At 46.5% G+C, this 22,248-nt stretch overlaps 1 protein-coding gene across 13 annotated transcripts in view; it reads left to right on the forward strand.

Moving 5' to 3' along the window:
• Positions 1 to 22,248, forward strand: part of ARHGEF9 (Cdc42 guanine nucleotide exchange factor 9) — a 184,607-nt gene that overhangs the window by 126,937 nt on the left and 35,422 nt on the right. For all 13 annotated transcript variants that reach the window (XM_040571981.1, XM_040571980.1, XM_040571983.1 and 10 more), the window contains 4 exons: positions 5,854 to 6,045; positions 12,794 to 12,973; positions 15,336 to 15,568; positions 19,869 to 19,998. In XM_040571981.1, coding sequence (XP_040427915.1) covers positions 5,854 to 6,045; positions 12,794 to 12,973; positions 15,336 to 15,568; positions 19,869 to 19,998 — 735 coding nt within the window. The remainder of the gene's footprint in view (positions 1 to 5,853; positions 6,046 to 12,793; positions 12,974 to 15,335; positions 15,569 to 19,868; positions 19,999 to 22,248) is intronic.

Here is a 22,248-nt window from a genome sequence, read left to right on the forward strand (position 1 = left end):
AATTCCTTGTGGTCCCTTACGAGGGAGAAGTGCAGGAGTGCAGCAAGGCTCCATCTTTGCCCTCGCCATTGCTTAGGTTTCCTTAAGTGTTGTAATTTTAGATTGATTTTCCTGCTGTAAAGCTGCCTTTGACCCACTTCATTTTGTACTGCTCAAGGAGAAGTGCTGGATAAATTGGTGTAAGCTTTTAAGGCACTTTTTAGGACGCTCTACACCCAAGTCTTCTTTATTTGGCAGGTGGTTTGGCTTTTGTTCTTAGGGGCTGTGACTCTCTCTTGCAGGTGTTTCCCCCCGCCTAAAATCAGCCTTGCTGTGTGTGCAGGTCTCTTGATAGAGCCGCACGTCGCTGCCCTGCTTTGCAGCCCGCTGCAGTCGTCGTGTTAGCATTTCCTTAGCAAGTGGCACCTAGGTGAGGTTTCCCAGGGAAAAGAGGATGGCGTTCACCTGTTGCACAAATAAACTGGTATGTGCTGCAGTGTCTGCTGCAGAGTCAGTGCCTTGTAAAGGAGGTTTTATTCTCCTGTGGCAAATCCAGCACAAAAATAGCTTCTGGTAGAGGTATCACGCACAGCGTGAGCAGCGCTCCGCAGCGACAGGATGCGCTGCAGACAAATTGCGTGTTTTTTTTCATAAAGTCAAGTAGCATTTTAGCTTCCAAACACTGCCTGTGCTAATTGCAGCTGCCATTAGCATGGCAACGAACACCACTCAGACAGCTCAGCATCTGTTAGGTCCCCGGAGGTTCACAGGCAGGCACCAGGGCCCTTCCACACACAAGCTGTTTTTCAGGGGCACGGAGCCTGAAGCTGTCCATGTAGAGTCTTTTGCTTTTTCCTTTTCCAGAAATGAGTGAAAGATATTTCTTCCCTTTGCATAAAGGGAACTTCTGAGGCTGGCAATGGAGAGTTTAAGGGGGAAGAGGAAGAGCTGAAGTGGATTTGCTGAAGCTGGAGAGTTGCAGGAGGGAAAGAGAAGGTACCAAAGAGCTCGTGAGCTGCAGGGAGGCAAAGGGCAGTGAGGCTAGAGCCAGACTGCAGAGGAAGAACAGCAGTAGCACCACAGGAGGGAAAAGAACTCTGGCTTCAGCTGCCTTTCCTTCTGGTGCCAAGAGTCCTATTCCTCATCCTGGGAGGGATGCAGGGAGAAGGCTGCTTTTCCCTAACAGCCCGGAGAGGCCGTGCTCCGACCACTGGGGTGATGTGCAGATTGATGTTCACCGTTGTTTGACCTGTGCAAAGCTCTGCACCACAGCTTCACTTTGTTATAAACGAGCAAGTGAAATTGCTAATCCTGTGTAGAACCCAACAGAGCATGCATATAGTAAGTACAGCACGCATGGCTGAAAACAAGGGCACAGCACCAGCTCATGGAAGGAAGGAGAGAGGGCAAAGCACAGCAGCTCTACTGAGCCAGGGCAGCGTGACAAGGTGGGTGAGATAGTCCTTATTTCTGTAGGGTCGCTGCAGTCTCATACAGTCCCTTCCAGTTGTAGGATTTACAACACCGTAACGCCACCATTCAGTACCAGGCTGTGGTTAAGGCTGGGCTGTGTGCACTGGTATTTGTTGTGGAAGTCACTGGTGAGCAGAGATGCCATGGATCGGTAACAGCTCTCTGGAAGGATCTGCCTGTATCATTAATCTGCCACATTACTTAATTGTGAGCTAGAATCCAGGATGGCACATTATCTGCTAGTTCTGTCCTTGTGAATCTCCAGCGGAAGGAGACTAATAATCCAGATGGCTGGTAAAATGTTTGTTTTATCATGCTTTCTGATTATTATGAGACTATCAGCCCTCAGTGCCTATTCAAGTAAAATGTCCTCTCTATACAGTGTGTGCGTTCAGCAGTCTAAATGTATAGTAATTACAGGTCAGCTAATGTGGGAACGGTGCCGTTTGGTGATTTTCTGCACCATTTAGGTATAGCTGCAAATTGATAAATCACATTCCTACAGATTTTATATAAATCATATATAATATTAACCAGCACAATGAAGTGATCAGCTGTCCCTGGCTCCTGGAACTGAGTCCTTAGGCAAACGGGGCTTTTTTTATTTGACTATTTTACTTTTATCTGCCTCTGCCAATTGCTCCTGGGCATGACTTCCTAATCAGGGTTGCGTTTTCAATTGGGGACTGTGAGCCTCGTGATAAGCCTGTTCTTCCCCACACATCGGGTGGCCTTTCCGTGTGAAATACCACTTAGGACTGGCATTATGCAACTTAATTTTTTCCTGCACTTTTTGTTGGTTCCTTTTAATTAATTCTCAATACGGAGAGTTTGAAATGGTTCTCCTGGCAGCGTTCTTGTTTTTTTTTTTCCACGTTGAACCTCTTCAGCAGTGTGGGGGAGGCCTGCACAGTGCTGTGTTATTTCAGAGACTGTGCTTTTTTGCATTGCAGAGGTGTTAAAAAAGGCACTGAAGGCTGATTTGTGATTGTAGGGTTGTTGATGCTTGCTCAACAGCTGTTATTTTCACTATTTTTTCCCTAAAAAATAGGTGCTGTTGAATGCAGTAATCCAGGCTGGTATCCCCCTGCTCCAAGCCACTGCCCCTAATTGCTGAGGAGGGGAGGACAGGAGCCTGGAGAGGCTTCTTGAGATCTAAGTGAGGTGACAGGCTGCCAGGGAACTGAATCCCCACCTCCTCTCCATGGGAGGGGGGGAAGCCACCCCTCTGGAGCAGGGAAGAGTGAGCAGATGAGGTGAGACTGAGGGAAAACTAGAGTTTTGAAGTTCCTTTTATAAAACAGACCCATTTTCACTGGGAGGCAGGTAAATCTGCGCCTTGGTGTCCAGCACACGTTGGAAAATAGCTAGGAGAGAGGAGAGACTTTGCTCCATTAGTGGCATCTCAGCTGCTGCTCGCACCAGAGGAGGGTCAGGCATTTCAGGAGGAGAGCTGCATGTGGCTAAATCCCAGCCAACAAGCCCCCTGCCTACTGGCGACTGTGCACTGAGCTAAAATAGGAACCTGAGCAGTATGGTCTAGATCGACTCAATATGACATTTACTAAGTTACTGGGAAAAAATAGTGTCACCCCCAGTTTGCCTCCTGCCCCTTGCTGTCGCCTGCAGCGCGGCAGCTAGGGGTTTGAGCCAGCAGGTCGGTGAAGCAGAGAGGATCTGGCTGCTGGGGGCCTGGGGGGGACAGAGGACACAATGCTCCCAGTGTAATTTTCCCTTGCCCAAACACAGCACGGCTACTCCTTGGTGCAAGCACGAGAGGATGTGGGAGCTGCATAAACCCCAAAGCTGAAGGTGTAAAAGCAGCCAAAGGTCCCTCTGCCAAGCGGTCGCTCATGGATGAGTGTGGCGAGCCCACGGTGATGCATTAAAGTCCATGCTTCAAACTATGCAAAAGCTTCCCTATGCCTCCCCTTCATAAAGTCTACAAACCTCAAAAATATTCCTGAGATGTCACAGGTAAGGTAGCTCGTCCCCATTTATAGATGAGGAAAGCCTCAGCCGATAGAAGCGATTGGCCCAAGGTCAGCAGCAGAGCTGGGAATGTGCCTCGTCTGTTGTGAGTCACGCTCCAAACTTCAAATAATCCCCTGCAAGAAGGATTCTTGCTTGAGCTGGGGAGAACTTGAGAGGTTAAGACAAAAAGCCGGAGTGTTTGAACAGCGCTGTGGGATTAGTCCTTTCTGCAGCTGGGGCTGGAGAGCACAGGTGGAAGGCACATTGGGCTTCCTCCCTTCCCAGTAAAGTTGTTTCATTTGTTGTTAATCCAAAACGAGAGTCATCTAGACTGCAGCAGTATATTTTTTTCCTTTTGGGAACACGAATACTAGCAGGAAAGAGCAAAAATTTCATTAAGAGAAAAGCAGGACTCCTGAGATTCCCAGCTGTGGAAGCGGGGAGTGCTCCTACACTACCCAAACGGCGTACCAAATTCTGCAGCTTTCAGAAATCGTCCACGTTTGCAAGCTTGCTGTTTGCCTTAGAGATTCAAAACCTGTAGGATTCATGCTTTCAAGCTTTTTTCCCCTTTTACAAAGATTTTTTTTTTTAGGACACTCTGGGTGCCTCCACACCCGGTGTCGTGGTGTTCCTCTTCCCCTGGGGCACATCCAGACATGGAAAACCAGCTGCATTCGCTGTGCTGTGCTTCTGCCCTGTCACACGAGACATTAAATTGACGCCTGGCTGGGCTGTCCTGGGGAAAGGTACAAAGGCTGTGGGTTGTTGAGAGGCTGTCCCACAGGCAGGAGGAGGTCCCAGGTGGACAGAGCAGGCAGGACGTGGACCCTGCTCACTGCTGGCCAAGAGGGCATCTTGTCACCGAAACAGCCATCACGCCCCTCGTGTAAAGTCCCTGATAGCTCCTGGACACGGCACAAACATGACCAGGGTGAACAGTCAGCCTTTTTATGGCTTTTTTTTTTTTTCCCTAAATTAATGGCATCATTAACATTCTGCTAGAGATGTGTTTTCTGCAAACACCTCGGCTTCTTGGCCTGTGCAACTCACTGTAGGAAGACAAAATGTGGGAGCTGTAATAAGGGGAGATGTGGCTTAGCAAAACATAATAATTGGTTAGGAAAACAGGGAAGGAGCGTGGGAAGGGCTAGGGTTTTTTTCACTTCACTAATTTACAGGAACACAGCCTGCACAGGCACACAATAGAGGTGTTTAAAATGGGAATTAAGATGAAAAATGGGAAATTCCTAAAAACTGTTAACAGTGAAAAGAAGAAGAAAAGATCAGGCTAACTCTGCAGCTGGTTTTCTTTGTGCCTGTCTGTGGGGACGGTTTCACTGTTTACAGGTAGATGCATTTTTATGTTTCAAGGTCTCTGGTATTTTGGTCTTTAAATGCCAAGAAGAAAACTTGTTTCATTTATATAACAGCAGAGATGATATTTGTAAGACAGCACTATTTCTGTGTTTTAGCCTTTATGTAATGTTCATTTACAAACTGTGCTGAGCCCAATTTGAGTTTGTAAGAGTCACTTTAAGCAGATTTTATTTTGGGGAAAAGATAACAAAGGGAAGCATTTGATCCATATGCTACGCTCAAAGACAGACTAGGAGTCAGCGCTAGCTTTTAGTTTACAAATTCAATGTATGTTTTTATTTGGCGATGGAAATTCAGTGTGCTGAAAAGGCAGAGATCCTTTTTTTCATTGCATTCAGCAATTCACTGCGATTCGAAGGATTCAGTGGCCAGGGGTGTGCTTGGCACCCAGTCCAAACCTGCCCGCAGACCTCCACGCATTCGGAGGTTTATTCTGCCAAGGAATGGCCCCGTCTGATCTCAGCACAGGTTAGGGATCATAATCTCAGGATGCTGAGACAGGGCATTTGCCTGAGCGAGAATGGCTCTTCACGTGAAATGATAGGGAAAGCTGCTGTGAAATGAAAATCAATGCTCATTCACAAAACCTGGCCTGGGAAGTTTGCAGAAACCTCAGTGCCGCAACCCAGTTAGCCTGAGCCGATGTTCAGATTCGTTCGGATTTCTGACCCACACATATCTCATAAATCAGTCATCTGGAAAGGTCCTATCCCTCCTCCCAGAGGTTTCTTCCCGACAGAGCAGACCCCGGACGATGCTGCGTGAGGATGGAGGAAGGCAGTGCTTGCTGCTGATAACTGCAGGCTGATAACTGCAGCTTGGTCTGCTGTGCACAGGAACACGTCCTGGTTCAGCATCCAGCAGTCCGGTTGCCGCTTTGTGTAATAGAGTAATTGTAGAAGTTTAGAATGTCAGATCATCCTACGATTACGTGCCACGATCACATCATCATACGATTACGATTACCATGACCCAGCCTGTCTTCGTTTGCTGGCTTCCTGATGGATTTATGATTAAGTTTGTTACTTTCCCCTCTCCTCCTCACAGCTCTGGGTGAATCAAGAAGATGGCGTGGAGGAGGGAACCAGCGATGTGCAGAATGGCCACTTGGATCCAAACTCCGACTGCCTCTGTCTCGGCCGGACCGTCCAAAACCGAGACCAGATGAGAGCCAACGTCATCAACGAGATCATGAACACGGAGCGCCACTACATCAAGCACCTCAAGGACATCTGCGAGGTACGTGGGGTTGTGGCGCTGGGGACACCGCAGGACACGTGATGGGCTGTTGAGAGCTGAGGACTGAGTTTGTCCTGGGGTGATGGGGGAAAAGGTGCAGTGTGTTTATTAGTAGTGTGTGTAATTGAGGAGCAGCATCCGTCAATAAGTATTGATACTTCTGAGTATTTTCTGCTGGATCTGCTAATTAGCTTTAGGTCATATTAACCAAAAATACAATTTTCTGATCTTTTTTTCTGTACCACTTTGACTGAAAAATTATGAGGTTGAGATCTTTCAAGCATTTCTCTTAATTAAAACCCTTCGCTGTCTACTTTTGAACTTGTGGTTAAGGAAATTAGGTTGTAATTAAACCAATCAGTTAGCCATTCCACCTGTGTCTTTCACATTGGGTTCACAATTTCCCCTTGCTCAGGATGGCTTCCATTTGCCTTCTCTTCCAGTGAGCAGAAAGTTTTCACTGTGGGAAATGAGGTACATTACATTTGCATAGTGTAAGGGGAACTGCAAGCAAATGCACGTTGATGACTGCCCCCTCACATCCTCCACTTGGTTCTTCCTCATTACGTACAATTAACTCCCCCAGTTCCTGACTGGCCTGCAGCCTCGGAGCCCCGAGCTGTGCCTGAAGTGTGTGGGGTGTTTGGGAAGGGGACCGCACAGCTCTGCCGGAGTGTGCTGCGGGATGGCTTGGGCGCTGTGCATAGAGGGCATCCTTCTTACGGAGAGGCAGAAGTTCCTTAGCACTAAAATCAAGGACCAGGGCTTTCAGCTCATCCCTCGGAGTGTTTAGCGGTCTGTGAGCCTGGGCTCAGTCTTCCAATGTGCTGAAGCCCTTTGTGAATACTGCTTAGAAAATGTCTTCATCCTCCCTTCGTACTTGCCACTTTTCTATTGACAAGGCAAAGCAGCCATCCAAAAAAGCCTCTGTGATGCTGTTCAAATATGGAAGAATCTTGGGATTTCAATCTGGAAACAAATGAGCTTAATTTCAGTGTGCTATTTCAGTCTGAGGGCTTTGCACTGAGGAAGGGAAGAACTGCAGGAACTTTTCCACATGGTGTTTCTTTTCCTGCATTTGCACTTTTCTGTTGAACAACAAAATAAATCTGAACTTGCATTTGCCAGTCATGTCACCGGGCTGCTGCTAAATCAGCTTCTCCGGAGGTGCAGATAGGTATAGTTTCAGTGACATCCGCGGAGTAACACTGATTTACAGCACCTAACGATATGCCCAATATGTGGAAGAGATCTGTGGGATACAAAAGGGTATTGAGGGATAAATCTTATCGCCAGGTAGAGCATCAGGAAATGATTCAGCTGCCTCGCTTAAAAAAGGAGGAGGGCCGAAATGGGCATTCTCCTCTGCAGAAAGATGGGCAGTCCCTTGCTGGAGAGAGGCTCATTTTGCTCAGTTTTCCTCGGAGCAATCCGTGAGCCTCTAGAAGGCTTGGGGACAGCTCAGACACGCCCGCGTTTCGGCACAGCTTGGTGTGACTGCTCCTGTTTGTGCACAAGAGGGGGACGGGAGACAGAGGGACCTGGGCTGGCACAAGCTGCTCCCAGTGCTCCAGGAGATGTGGATGGGTGGTGAGGGCTGAGCCTGATTCAGAGTCGGGTTCAGCAGTGCAGTTTTGCTCTTGTTGCTGAGTTTCACTGGCATTAGGACTTGTTATTCATTGTGACCCTTAAGATGTCGTTGTCGGAGGACCATAGCCCCTGTGAGGTAATGAAGAGCCCTCTGATAGCTCTTCTCTGTTGTAGGACGTGTACCGAGTACCTGCTGTTATATTCTTATACACCGTGTTATTATTTATAACACCCATGGCACTAGCCCTGCCGAGTCAGGAGCTCACAAGCCAGCCAGCACCAGAATGAAAATTACCTGCACGATGGAGCTGGCTCAGAGGCTGGGGGAATCCCCCCGCTCAGCAAAGCCATACAACACCAACAGCTGCTGCTGTGCCCTTGTTTGAGTGTGAAGGGCTGGCTGCTGCTCGGTGGAACGGGTTTGTGAAGATTTTTATTAGGGGCAAAATGCTGAGCGTTCCCCGGACTGCGTTATCGGGAGCTGACGGATCATTATTCTGAAATATCACCAAGGGGAAAAGGAAGAAAAAAAGAATTTAGCCTTAGGGAAACATCCAGCACTAGGAAATTCAGGCTTAGCAGTTAGAGGTTAGAAAAATAATCAGCTACTGAAAACTAGGCTTTCATAATGGTGAGCAGCAGCCAGCCTTACTGGCACAGCGCTGCTCGCCGCCTCTCCAGTAAAGCACCATAGGTACATGTGGCCATCCCCAGGCACGAAAATACGTCCCCTGCCCCGGGGCTTTGGTCCTGGGGGCACTGGGTCTGTCTGTAACGTGGGGTGATGCCGGCAGAGCAGCGAGGTGCCCGGACAGGGCAGGCAGCTTGATGAAGCCCCAGAAGGTGCTTTGAGCTGCAGCGTGTGGGGGGCGGGACGAAGAGCAGGGTGCTGCGCTTTGGGGAGCAGCAGACTGGGACCAGGACATGGATTAGGAGATGAGCCTTAATTTAAGGGATGGGAACAGAGAAGCAGTTGGGAGATCAAAGGAAACCTCTGTATTATGAGTAATTTGGGGTTGGGAGGGGAGAAAGGGCAGCCAACTTCCATTGCTGTGTTTTTGCTCTTTTCCACCTAATTTCACTTTGAATTTATTTTTCAATAACGTTGTCTGGATTCCACCTAAGCTTTGCTCTGGTGCCAGGACAGCTCTGAATGCTGAGGAGCAAACATCCTCACTGCATCTTAGCTGTTCAGACTGAATCTGTTGTGCAGAGCTGGCGGGACAAGTTTTCATGTGATCTGGTGGCGTTTGCTAGGCTCATCCTTGGGGATGTGCTCTGTACACACTTTGTTTTTCTGTTTCGGGGTTGGCTTCTTCTGTGCCCTTCTGAGGAACCAGCTTGTGTTCCTGATGGACTTCATTATACATTTTAGGCGGGTCCCAGGGCAATCACAGTCTGCATCCAAAAAATGGGTGGTGCTGGTGGGGAACAGGAGAGGAGCAGGACTGATGCACGGATCTGTGCCTGATGTTCAGTCCTTGCTGTTGGCCAGTGTTTTAGAGCCCTGACTGCCTGGGAGCAGACATGGCTTTGGTTTGCTTTTTTAATTCAAACAGCCTCGACTTTGTTCTTGGGCTTACTCCTGGTGTGTGTGTATTGGCACAACGCTTGCCTGGATGCTGTGAGCACTGCTCAGGAGATCAGGATTTTGATAGCCCAAATGGTAGTGGTCCAACCTGGAGGGTAGTCTACAGGACAGGGAATCCCCAGCGTGGCTCAGAGACGGAAGGAAACAGGAGTATCACCACCACTGCCTTTTAACTTAGAGCCTGCAGCAGCTCTCATCTCCTCATGCTGAGAGCATTCTTGCTGAGAGCATTTCACCGTGTTCTCAGCAGGACGAGGAGAAGGATGGACGGAAGGATTGGCCACTTCTCCTGACTGTCTCTAAACCTGTTCTGGGGTGGAGAAAACTTAGCACTTAACCTCCTGCAGATACTTTCCAACTTTGGCCTATACCTCAGGGACTACATGGAAATGTACTTTAAAGGGAGACGGTTTGACAGCTATTTTTAGGTATTCATTGAACAAAACACTCTCCAACATCTGCTCATCAGTCAGCTATCCCTTCTCTGAGCAAACCTGATGGGATGAGCAGGAGGAAGATGACATTGTTTTATGTAACAGAAGTAAATTTACTGGAAAAAATATGCAGCAGCCTTCTAGCTGGCGCTTGCTGCATGGTGTCTGTAAATCTGCAGTCTCCCCTTTGCTGGAAACCAAACATCAAAATGCACAAACTGGAGAGAGGAGGATGCTTGGGAATTCCATGCATTCAGTAATTCTCCCTGTGGTTTTACAGGTGCCTGTGCAGAAATGTGCTGCTTCAGCTTCTCAGAAGCACGTGACTTAGGCAAAGTGATGAACCAGCACACAGAGGACGGGGAATATTCACGACAGTAGCTGCAGCCAACAGCAACCCCAGGGCTGGAAGTTGTTCACATAAATCATCCACTGACTGATTTCACAGAGCAGTGGGTGTGCGAGGAGAGTCTGGCTTGCAGGCAGCCTGCAGCGTGCAGCAGGGCAAAGGTCCCAGCACAGCTGCCTTGCAGCAGTCACTCGGCACTGCTCGCGCTGCAGCCAGCATCAAAAAGAAGAGCCTGGCCTTGTGGGCAGGTCCACATCTTTTATTTATTTTTTATTTTTTGTAGCTGTTCTGAGACAAGCAGATAAACGTGAAAAGCAATATGGAAAATATTCTGCGTTATTCCGTGATAGTTTGTATTTTTATTTGCCCTTCAACTGTCCTACAACCTGGGAACCAGCCTGTTCCCATTCCTCCTGGCCTTAAAAATGAGAGAGGGAAACCCAGAGAAGTGAGTCATCGAGGAGCTCTTGGAAGAAGAGAGACCTAGATTTGGTAAACGTGGAAGGTATTCCATAACCCAAGCTTCCCAGCTGAAAAAGCAGGCACCTTCGGGGTAATGGCATCCTTCTAGCTAAGCTGGACATCGCAGAGGCTGGTTCTGTGCCAGGTCAGCCAAAGTTGCATTTATCATTCATCTGTTTGAAGTTCTCCCTCCCAGGAACCACATGGTGAGGCTGAAGGACAGCTTATTATAGCGTCCCAATGGCTCGCATTGTGGGCCAGCAGCTGCGTGTCACCAGCTGGCAGTTCGTCTGTGTGACTAAGCATCTAGAGCTCCCAAATATAGCCGTTCAACTGGAGCTGTTGGCAGTTTTCCCTTCTTTTTTTTTTTTTTTTCTCTCCCTATATAATAAAGGCAAAGTCATCTCCTGATGACCCCCATATTATTCTGTTTTCAGTCAAGAGGCCGTGGTCCAGAAAAGGCCAGCACAGCATTTGATATTTAGCCTTGCAAAGTTTCTAGTCTAAATCGTCCAGACAGGCGAAGCACGGGGGGGAGAAGTGATTTGCTCAATGTCACACGGATCAGTGGCAGGGTCAGAAATTCAGCCCAGGCATCCTGAACCTCCATGTGACACCCCATCCCCTCACCACATGTATTTCAGGCAAGCGTGTCTGAAGGCTTCATGATTCAGCCAAAACCAGGACGGTGAGTTCATGGACGGGGCAGGGCCAGCAAAACAGGAACGCAGACAGAGCTTGGGGTGTTATGGTGTTTTTTTTGTTTGTTTGTTTGTTTGTTTTCCAGAATATTGATCTGCCCCGTCTTTTTAGGTCAGGAGGTCTCTGGAGCAATGCTTCCTTGCTGATTTGTTTGTGTGATGTCCAGCTAAACTTGGGCTCAGCACCACTGGTTATCACGGGCAGATGAAGAATAAACAAGAGGGACCTTTTTGTTATTGCACTGGGTCGGGTTGTAGGAGACCTGAATTGCTGCCAGCTCTATTGCAGATTCATTCTGTGATTTTGGAGAGTTTCTGTAAGCTCTCTACATTCCAGTTCTTCCTCTCTCTCCAGTTATCTTTCATGTCTGTAGACTCGGTGAGCGAGCCTGATGTTTGTACAAAGCAGGACACAAAGCCTGTTCCTCCGTTCCCACTTAAACAAGGAAGAAGAGATGACAGTTGAGAAAACAGGACAAAATTTTCACATTTTTAGCTGTTTGGAATAGTGTATTTGGGGTAATCTCATGAAGGATAGAGGAAACGAAAATGAAAACGATGCTGCTTTCCTCTAGATGGCATTGATCAGCAGCTCGTGCTGCTCGCTCGATCAGGAGAGCCGAAACGCCCCCAACCTCCTGCATCGCCTTTGGGGTTCCCTGCCGTGAGGCTGGCAGGACAGCAGCCCTCTTGCTTTTGTCTCAGGCTGGGGAAGCTGAATGGTGTGGGACAAACCATGCTGCCTCCCAGGTCAGGGAAAGCTGCAAGAGTGTTTGCCTTCAGCATTTCACTGGGTGCTGAAACGACTCGGGACGGGTACACTGCTCTCTTCCAAGAGCAAGGGCATGCAGCCACATATTAGTTAAGTATTTCTCAGCATGGTAGGCAGCTTCCTTATCCTGACTGCTGTGGCTAAAAAGAGAAATCAGAGCAGGCAGGGGACCAAACAGCCCCTCACAGCTTTCTCTGTAATGCCACGTGCCACTGAAGATGATGGGAAAACAGCAATGTTCGTAGGAGCTGCCCATGATACTGGGTATTGCAAGGCAGGGAGTTTTGAAGGACCAGGCGCACAATGCTGTAACGCACCTCTCTGAGCCATCAGCCAAATTTTGCTGTTCTCTGCAGCACAAGCAGGGACAGAGCAGTTTCAGGCTGTACTGCCTGTGATCTCTGGGGAACTTTCCCTCTGCAAAATTGATTCATGCAGAATGCTGAAGGACATTGAGGTGCTGTTCTTCTGTACAAGTGCTGTCTCCAGCATTGTCTGGTGTAGGCTGTGAAGCCTGGTACCTGCTGGGTCTGATGTGTCCTGAGTGAGGGTAGTGCTGTGGTTTGCTGCAGGTTGCAGTGGGAGCAGTGGTTGCAAGTGCCAAATGTTGTAAATGAAATTTTGTCTGCCAAAAATGGACTTCGAGGTTTTTGAAGCATGTTTTTCCTATTGCATGCTTACTTGTAGAGAGCAGTTGATGGAGACTGTCGTGCTTTAAAAGTGGATTTTGTTTTCAGAGACATTTTCTGGTTCTGTTTTCACTTGCTCCATCCTCAAGAAAAATCTGGGAGCAGCTTCAGTAAAAGCATTTGGGTTATTTTATGGATTGCTCTGTCTTGCTTCTTACAGGGTTACTTGAAGCAATGCCGGAAGAGACGGGATATGTTCAATGATGAACAGCTAAAGATCATCTTTGGTAACATTGAAGATATCTATAGATTTCAGATGGGTTTTGTCCGGGATTTGGAGAAACAGTACAACAAAGAAGATCCCCATCTCAGTGAAATTGGACCGTGTTTCCTTGAACACGTAAGTCCATTTGGCATTTTTTTGGTTTTTGTTTTATGGCGGGTGTGGTGGGGTTGTAGCAGAAGTCAGAAGGCAGGAACCACTCAGAATCTAACTTGTGTTCATCAGTTCTGTTCTGTTCTAGTTACACACCATGGGCTACTCCACAGGCACTGTATCCACTTTGTGAGGTACAGCTGCAGGGAGAACTCAGTGAAGCATATAGTTGGATAACGCCCCAGAGCATTTGAATCCTGAAAATTTTTCACATCCACCCTCACAATATGTAGGCACAAGGTCCCTTGCATACTCCCTACCTTCTTTTTCTCCTCAAAATACGACTTAAATCCACTCACAAGCTATCCTAATCAGATCACGGATGACCAGAAGGTTGGAATAGGTAGGGGAGTCTGGAGGAGTAAGAAGAGGCGTTAGTTGTGTGTTACACAAAACAAGTACAGGAGAGCAAGTGCCTCGGCTGTTCGCTGTGGCACTGAGCTGCATTTGCAAGGGATGAAAAACCCATGGAGCTTCAGATGCCTTCACCTGCATTGCCAGGTGCGAGGTGGCAGCGGGGCGGCAGAGAGCTTGACCACGCTGAGTGCACCCTGAGTGGGACATTTCAGCTGACGATGCAGTCCTGGAGGCTTCGGGCCAGCACCTCGTGCTGTTACATAAGCCACATGTTACAGGATCTGATAAATTGGGCAGTGCTGTAAATGTGTCAGGAAGCGTCAGGAAAATTATGGTCCTGCAGTTTTAGGCTTTCCTTTACGGAGACTGAAGTGCTGTGTCAGCTTACACATGGGGTGCTTCGACCCAGGATACAGGTCCTGTGCTTACAGCCAGGTCCAGCTAGCCCCAGTTCACTTGTTAGACAAATTTACAGCAGACATTCATGAAACTTTAGTGGGGCATCCCTGAAAAGGCTTGCAGCATCTCTTAAGCATCACTGGTCTTCTAATTAAAAAGCAAGCTTATTCCTGAGAAATTGCATTATGGCATTAACATTGCTCGCTTTTATCAGAGCCTGCAATCTCTGCTGTTTGCTTCGAAAGCACACAGCGTATTGCACCTTTGTGCAAAAGAGAAGTATGAAATCTTGGTGAGAATCAGTAGCTAAAACTTCATGTCCTAAGGCTGTGCTGTCAATTAATTTACAGTAACAATAAATAAAAGTTACTACTGCTGTTACTGGGAGGAATACCTGACATTGCTGTCATCACTTCCATAGGGGTTGAAAGCTGGCTAATAAACTCCTGATAAATTATCCCTGTTTAGCCATGTGGGGAAACTGAAGGATGAGGACGTTAAAATCCTGTTGTTTGGGCCTGCCAGCTCATTCCTCACCCACTTCAGCAGGAGAGAGGCGTCAGTGCTTGTCTCTTGATCAGCCGCAGGGATGGGGAGGATAGCAGGCTCCCCTGCTCCCAGAAACGCACGTTATAGCCTGCCTTTACTTAAATCCACTCGCAAGCCATCCTAATCAGATCCCTATGGGACCCAAAAAAGTAGTATCAGTATTGGACCCCCCAAAAAAGTACGAGTTCTTTCTGTAGTTTGTAAAGCATTGCCCACAACCTGGTGAAGCACCTCAGGCTTTTAACGTAAAATACCTGGGCTTATATCAGGGCTGTCTGAACTACAGTCTTAAATGTGGCAGCCAGTTTGTTTCTGCCTCTCCCTTCCAGTGTGGTCTTTCTTACACCTTTCATTTGGGGTGTCTGTGTGGCATTTGGGGACGATCTGTGGTCAGTGAAGGCAGGAAATGGAGATTCCAGCCCAACTAGTGCAAAAAAGCCTGGTGAGAGCACTGCAAAGGGTGGCTGTGCACACACATGCAAGGGGTTTTTGTTTTTGTTGTTTGTTTGTTTTTCCAGTCTTTGGTGTTTTCTGGCTCTGGGGAAATCCGCACAGTAGTTGGTTCCTGGGGTTCCCTGTTGGTAAAGGGGTGTTCAAAGCTACTCAGCTCCCAAGCACTTTTCAGGTGCTTCGTGATCTCTCAAGGAAATTGCTCTAGAAATAACGAGATCCTCCGGTATTACAAAAGGCCTGAGCTGTGACTTGGTTCTACCTTTACCTTTCACAAAGAAAATCTCATCAGTCAATTTGAAACTGAGAACACCCACAGGGGTTTCCTTTACCACAGCTGGTACCTACAGAGACCTCAACAACGTGCAGGACATGGGCCCCCTCTGCCTCCCTGCTCCCCGTGCAGCAACCGTGCAGCACCTTCTCTGAGCAGGAAAAGGACTTGGGGATCAGTCCTCCCTCCTCCCGTTGGGGTGTCACTTTTTCTTTAGCCGTCACGTTGGCAGGTCGGGTGACGGCCTGCTCGCGGCGCCTCTCTGACGTGCGCTCCCTTTCCTCCTGCCTTTCACAGCAAGATGGCTTCTGGATCTACTCGGAGTACTGTAATAACCATTTGGATGCATGCATGGAGCTTTCCAAGCTGATGAAAGATAGCAGGTACCAGAATTTCTTTGAAGCGTGTCGTCTGTTGCAGCAGATGATTAATATTGCCATCGATGGTTTCCTTCTGACGCCAGTGCAGAAGATTTGCAAATACCCCCTGCAGCTTGCAGAGCTACTCAAGTATACTGCACAGGATCACAGGTATGGGGATGCTCTTATTACACAAAGGGGTTTTGCTCACTGCTTTTCTACGTGGCCTCTTAATGCACATGGGGGTTGTTTTTATTTCTGTCCAGCTCTTCTCTTAATGACATCTTGTGTAAATTGAAGCAGGGCAAAGGTTCAGCAGATAGCTAGAAAGCTTCTCAAAGCACCGATTCTCAGTGGAGCCAAACTCATCTCTCTTGTAATCAGACGTGAACTAATTACCCATGGATGTACTATATGATGCTACTGGTTACACTAGAAAAATTACTTAATTAGCAGTCAGTGGTCAGAAAGGCTTATTCCTTTATCCTAGAGAGGACCTCAGCCTGTAGTGGGTGGAGGGCCACATCTGCAACTCAAACCTGCCTATGCTCAGATCTTGGGAAAATTCAGAGCCCATTCTGCTTTTCAGCCTCATTCCATCTCTGATTTTGCCATTGGGATTTTAGGATCAGAGGAGCACTTGGCAGTTTGATATCTTCCCCAGAATTTTACGGATCTCTTTTGCTTCTGGTGAGGGCAATCGATCTAATTACCTGACCTAGTGTGAATTGAGAATAGTACTTACGATATCAGTTATGATACGTGAAAGAAGAATGAGGCCCCCTAAGAACAGATTATCCTCTACCTTGTCAGTTTTCTTTCTTTTTCCAAACCCCTTTTTAAAATGAAGTAGTTTAGAGGAAAAAAAAAAAAAAAGGAAAAAAAAGACCACAAAGGTTTCAGAAACTTCTGCAAGTGTTTGATTTTTTGTTTTTGTTTCCCAAAACCAGCTCTGGAAGTGCACAGAAAAGTGACATGAGCAAAGAGGTACATTCATTTGCGATGACCTGGTTCACCAGTTTCACTGGTTGATACTAGCTGAACGCTCAGTTAAAAATCACCAATTTCGATACGCATTTGGCTCCCGATCCAATTTCTTTTTTCCTTTCCTTGCGAGGCCAAATCAAACTTGGAGTGGACTCATGGGAATGTTGGGGTATCAGAAATCAGCTCTAGGATCCCAAATGTTGTGGTTTCTTTTGCTCACCAGCCATGTGATGTCCCCACACATGAACTTGGATGCCTGGCTTTACAAGGGGGAGCTGCTAGCAGCCTCAGGGAGGGGAGGTCTGTGCTTAAAGTGACCTTCTCTGAATTGTTTGGTAGCAATACCAAAGGGTATGTGGACAGTGTGATTACACAAGGGTAAATTATTTGGAAGAGTGCACTCCTTTGGGATGTTTTAAAATCGGCATGTGTTTAAGTGATCAGACAGAGTCATACTCTGCGGAGACTCAGCGCTTTCCTGCCGTTAAGCAACAATTAGTTGATTCAGACTGAGAGCTCTTTTTTACTGGATTGTGCCTGTGATAGGACACAGCTATGGACACTTCATTTCTCTTTTTTCTTCATTTTCTGAGAAGGAGAAGCAGGATTGTTTGCCTTGCATTAGTGAAGTGTAAGCTCCCTGGAGCTGTAACACAGCGCACGTGTGGAACCTGTGGCTGCACAGAGAGCCAGCAAAATGCTGTGCCTTGTCTCAGCCCCGTGGTGTGCTGTGCCTTGGTTAGTGTGGGCATGCCCCAACGAACTTACTGACTTCTGGCGGAATGGCGTTATGACACAGGAATGCAGTGGGTTGCACCACACCATCCTGTGGTCTGGCTCCTCCAATTCCAGCAATCAAGGAGCCTGGGAGCAACCTCCAGGCAGCCCAGCTTGCGGCCCAGAGCACTTTATGCCATGAGCAGGGAAAGTGATTCTCAGAGAGTGTGTCTTAGCACCAGATGCCTCCATGTCAGGGCTGTGCAGAAAACCCAGGCTGCCCCAGTACCTCTTGAAATAAGAACATCTTCTGCTTCCTTTGGGATTGGAGGTGAGGTGAACGAAGTCTGAGAAGAACAGCAAATAATCTTTGGGGAATGTCATGTTGTGGCAATACCAGACACAGGGAAAAGCCACCTACCTGCAGGTTGGGGTACTGTCAGCGTCAGCGATGAACAATAGAAACCAAGAAGCCAACTGGGGAGCTTCAGCTGGGCTCCTTAATCAGGTGGTGAGCTGTCCTCATGCACTTGCAGTTTGACAGTGCTTGTAATTCGATTGCGAGTCTGAAACAGAAGCTAGAATAATTTTCTGGTGGACTAATTAGTGGACTAATAAAATGAAATCAGGCCCATCGCTGGCTGGATTAGGAGTCTCTTAGGCACTCTGATTAGAATTTTGCTATGTAGAAAACGCTGTTTAAATCAATTGAACCATTTACAGAGTAAGGCAAACCTCAGAAAGGGCCCTGAGTCCCAGTGAAAGTAATTGCTAGCTTCATCTAAGAGTGGGACATGATATTTTTCTTTGCTACCTCCTCTTCACTAATACGTGCTTGTAGAGCTGTGCATCTTCCCTGTACCAGTTCAGGACAACAGCGCTGAAATCAGAAACCTGACCACTGTCCCTCAAGTTAGCAAGTCTAGGGTTACATCCTGACTGAGCCCAGGAAAGAGGTCACTGCATCCCAAAAGTAATCAGCAATTTCTTTACCTTAATTTCATAGTTAATGTTATCCTATTATTAATTCACTGGCCAAATGCTTTGCTTCTGTTATTTTTTTCTTCAAAGTTTTTGCCAGCTCTGCCGCCGACATGGGCTAGGAGCCCAAAAAAGTTCAGGCATGACTCTTTCTTCATTACTGTGTGAATGAAAAATGTGCATGGGGTTTTCTCTTCAAACAGAACATTAGAATTAGTGAATTAGCATTACCAAGATAAAACCCAGCTTGATTGGCATTGGCCCACTCCACATGGAGGCAGGCATGAGGGTGTTTTCAAAGCCTGGCTCCCTTCAATTGCTCATTGTTTTGAGGCTGGTTCATTTGAATTTTTCACAAAGCCACATCTGTTCACCTCCTAAAGATTTACACCAGTTTAATATGAAGTAAATATATAAAGGTCCTAAATGCAGCTTGCTGGTGTCCTGAGTGCTCCTGCTGCAGATTGGAGCTGGAATTAGGAGTGTGTGAACACGTTACTAGATGGAGACTCTGCTAACGGGTGGACTGACATTAGCCTCCCTTGCAAGAAATCCTTCTTTGTGTATCAGGCTGTGTATGTCAGCCCATCCTCTATTCTCCCTTACTTTGTTGAAGGACCAATCTTGATGCTTTGGAATTTTGTAGGATTTTTTTTAACCCCAGCTAGAATTTTGACATAAGAATTGAATAAAAATTGAAAACGGATCTCAAGATTTCATCCAAGAAAGGATGGCAAAATAGCAAATAATATTCTGTTGTATTGTGATTGTTTCTTAATATTTATCCTGTATGGATCAAATGGGGAAATGGACCTAAAGATCCACTCTAATTCACAGCACTCACCCCTATTTTAGCTGTCACCTGTGCAATCCTTTAGCAATAATCAATAAAGCCATTCTCCCTGCAGCTGCCTATGATCACAGTTTTTCTCATTAGTCAGCAGTCAATATCAGCCCTTAAGTTACTAATAAATTACAGTGGCATTATGGCAGCTGGCCTTGTCTGTCTTTCTGATTAAAATGAACATTAAGGTTCCCTGGAATGGAAAAGAAGGCACAGGGTGGAAATCAATAGCATTGATTTCGCCATCACTTTTTGAAAAGACTGATCATCATCTTTGCTGGCCCTGGCGGGAAGCTATTTTCACTCTGTGTTATTACACTCACAGGCCTGTCCAGGGAAAAAAGAAAAAAAAAGAAAAAAAAAAGAAGAAAGAATTCTTTTGATTTGCTCACCTGAAGTCTGCAGTATGAGTGAATGCCACTGGATTATGCTCTGGGGCACTCTTGGAATCACCTTATAGCTTGGAAGAGGCTCTGGCTGACGTCTAATCAAAAAATATCTCTAATACTCATTTTAAAAACATAAAAATCCAGGCCCAAAGACAGGCCATAAAAATGTTCGGACTTTCTCTTAGGATGTGCTTTAGCAAGCACCTTAAGACTTTAAAGAGTGATACCCACAACAGTTGTAGGTTGGGGTGGTAGAGGGCAGACCGTACCCAGTGGGGCTCCCTCAATGCAAACCATCTGAGAAGCTGTGGCCTCCTCTGTCTCATACACATGCTATTTTAGTTGTAAGCCAGCTGCTTTTTTTTTTTTTTTTTTTCAATGATCCAGAAAGACATTGAAGTTGGAAAAAAAATACATAATGATGAGTGGCAAATCCTACCTTCATTTCTTTCTAAAAGGATGGTGAGATTTTGCTGCTGGTGATGATAGACTGCTGTACGTTTCCACTGCACATCAGGCTCTATTTCATGGACTTCTCTCTTGTGTTCAACAGTGACTACAGGTATGTGGCTGCTGCTCTTGCCGTCATGAGGAACATGACTCTACAGATCAACGAGCGGAAGCGGAGACTGGAGAACATTGACAAGATAGCTCAATGGCAGGCCTCAGTTCTGGACTGGGAGGTACAGTACCTGTTCTGCCCTGATTAGGTGCTATAAACCTGGGAAAAGTAAATTCCATGCAGTTGTTGGAGCTACCCTAGACCGCAGAGCTCATTTCACACAACCTGGTCTGGGTATTTGTTGGAGAAGACCTTGGAACTGGGATTAAACTCAGGACAGAGGAGTCATACTTACAGACTTTGGAGATGCTACTTTTGGGGGATGTAAAGCATTAATGGTACTCTGAAGAAAATCGAGGGTCCAGTTCCAATTTCATCAATACAAGTCTGAATTAATGTTTGTGATTGCAGTGCCGTTGTCCTGGGAGTAAGAGAGATCTGGATGAAACTCTTTGTGCATTCTGTCTCTGTGCTTTGTGACTGGGGAAGAAGTAGGAAAAGAGGTAGCAAAAAGCCCTGGAAATCATGACAGGTTAAAAAAAATGGAGAAAGCTTCTGTTTTTATGATTAGAAGCCAAAATGTTATGCTGAATTTAAGAGATGCTACTTGCACGTTTAAACTGAGTTTCCACTTAAAGGTGTGTCTGAACCAACTCTGTGTGTAGCTGCGGTATAATTAATGAGCTAAGAATACAGAATCACAGAGTCGTAGGGGTTGGAAGGGGCCAATACAGGCAAGGCAAAGGCAGCAGAGGGATTCTCCACCAGCAGGCCTTCGCTCTCCTACATTTTTGCCATGTGCTTTAAAAGACAAATCCGAGCTAAACACTTGTTCTCCTTTTTTTTTTTTTTAAATCCCTGAATTTTTTTGAATCATTGTATGAATGTAATCTGTGAGTAGGGTTTTGGAGGCAGACACAGGACAAATGTTTTTGTAAATCCCTCTCTGTGTTAAATCATTGAGCCATGTGTTTAGTAAGTAGGTACTTGCAGTGGTGGCATGGCTTCCATTCTTCCTTACGGTCACGAAGATTTGGAATAACTCCACATTCAAGTCAATGGGACAACACTGTATGAGTTAGTATATGGGAAAGACGAATGGTTTGTTTAATTATTCTTTTTTTTTTTTGGGGGGGGGGGCAGGGGGAAGATCTAGGAAGGCTGGGAACAGGGGGAGAGAAACGCAGGTACATCACCTAATTGTATATCCTCCTTGACTGAATTAGTATCATTGCTATAACAAGGGTTAGTTTCAAGCCTGGATCTCCTGATAAAACATATAAATGCAGCAATCATAGCTGGTTCTTAAATTTTGACTGGCATTGAGATGAGAGAATGCAGATGATTTGCTTGATTGTTTTATTGTTGTTTACTGGGAAGAAACCACTCTCTAATACTGACACACAGACTCATTTTCAGAATTAGAAAACTGCCTTCAAGGAGGCACAGGACCATTGGATACATCTTCAGCCTTCAGTATATTCTATGTGATGAGCTAATGTGTGTCATTTGTAAGAAATGCCAAGACTCTCGTTGTAAATAAATCTAGATTAAGGACGGATCAATTCCTAGTCAGTGAATATTCATGTGCAAGTGGAAAGCCAAGGTGACCTCCACACAGGATCTGTGGGATAGCATTTTCTTTTTCTATTCCATTAGTTCAGTTGATAATTCATTTTTATTTAGCTGTATCCTTGATAATTCATTCCTGCTTAGCTGTACCTACTCTTTATCTCCATCCTATCCTCAGGAACTTGCCAGTTCATTCTTCCAGGGGCTTATCCATTACTTCTCCAAATTTCCAAGCACATATCGCAGCACCATCCTTCAGCTTCTCATAATATAACAGAACCTGCTGTTGCTGCTGCTCAGAGATCCGACAGGAATACAGTTGCTGCCCCCATTCACAGGAAAACACCATTCTTGCCATTTTTATACTATGTTTTGGATCAAGAATAGTCGTGGAGTTGTGGTGAGAACACTAGAGGATGAGAGCTTGATGCAGCAGAGGACTTTGCTGGATTCTTGCCTCTAAAGTAACTTCTGAATCATCAGATCCAGCCTCCACTTCACAGATGTCCGTGTAATGGCCAGGAGGATGCACAAAACCAAACCCAAACCACTCAGAAGTCAGCTGTAGTATAATGCAGGAAGGGAGCAGGATGCCAGATCTGTCAGATCTGATGCTTAGCTCTGTCCTCGATCTGTGCAGTTGCTCTCTGCAGGCATTGCAAGCCCAGGCTGCTAACTTCCAACCCCCCCACTCAGCTGATCTCTATCTGCAGGACACATCTCCCAGGATGGAGGCCATCAGGGCTCCATTTCCTACCCAACCTGCAGGGATTCAAGCCCACCTCTCCTATGGCTAGGC

Source organism: Cygnus olor, chromosome 13, assembly GCF_009769625.2.
Source record: "Cygnus olor isolate bCygOlo1 chromosome 13, bCygOlo1.pri.v2, whole genome shotgun sequence".
Lineage (NCBI taxonomy): Eukaryota > Metazoa > Chordata > Aves > Anseriformes > Anatidae > Cygnus > Cygnus olor.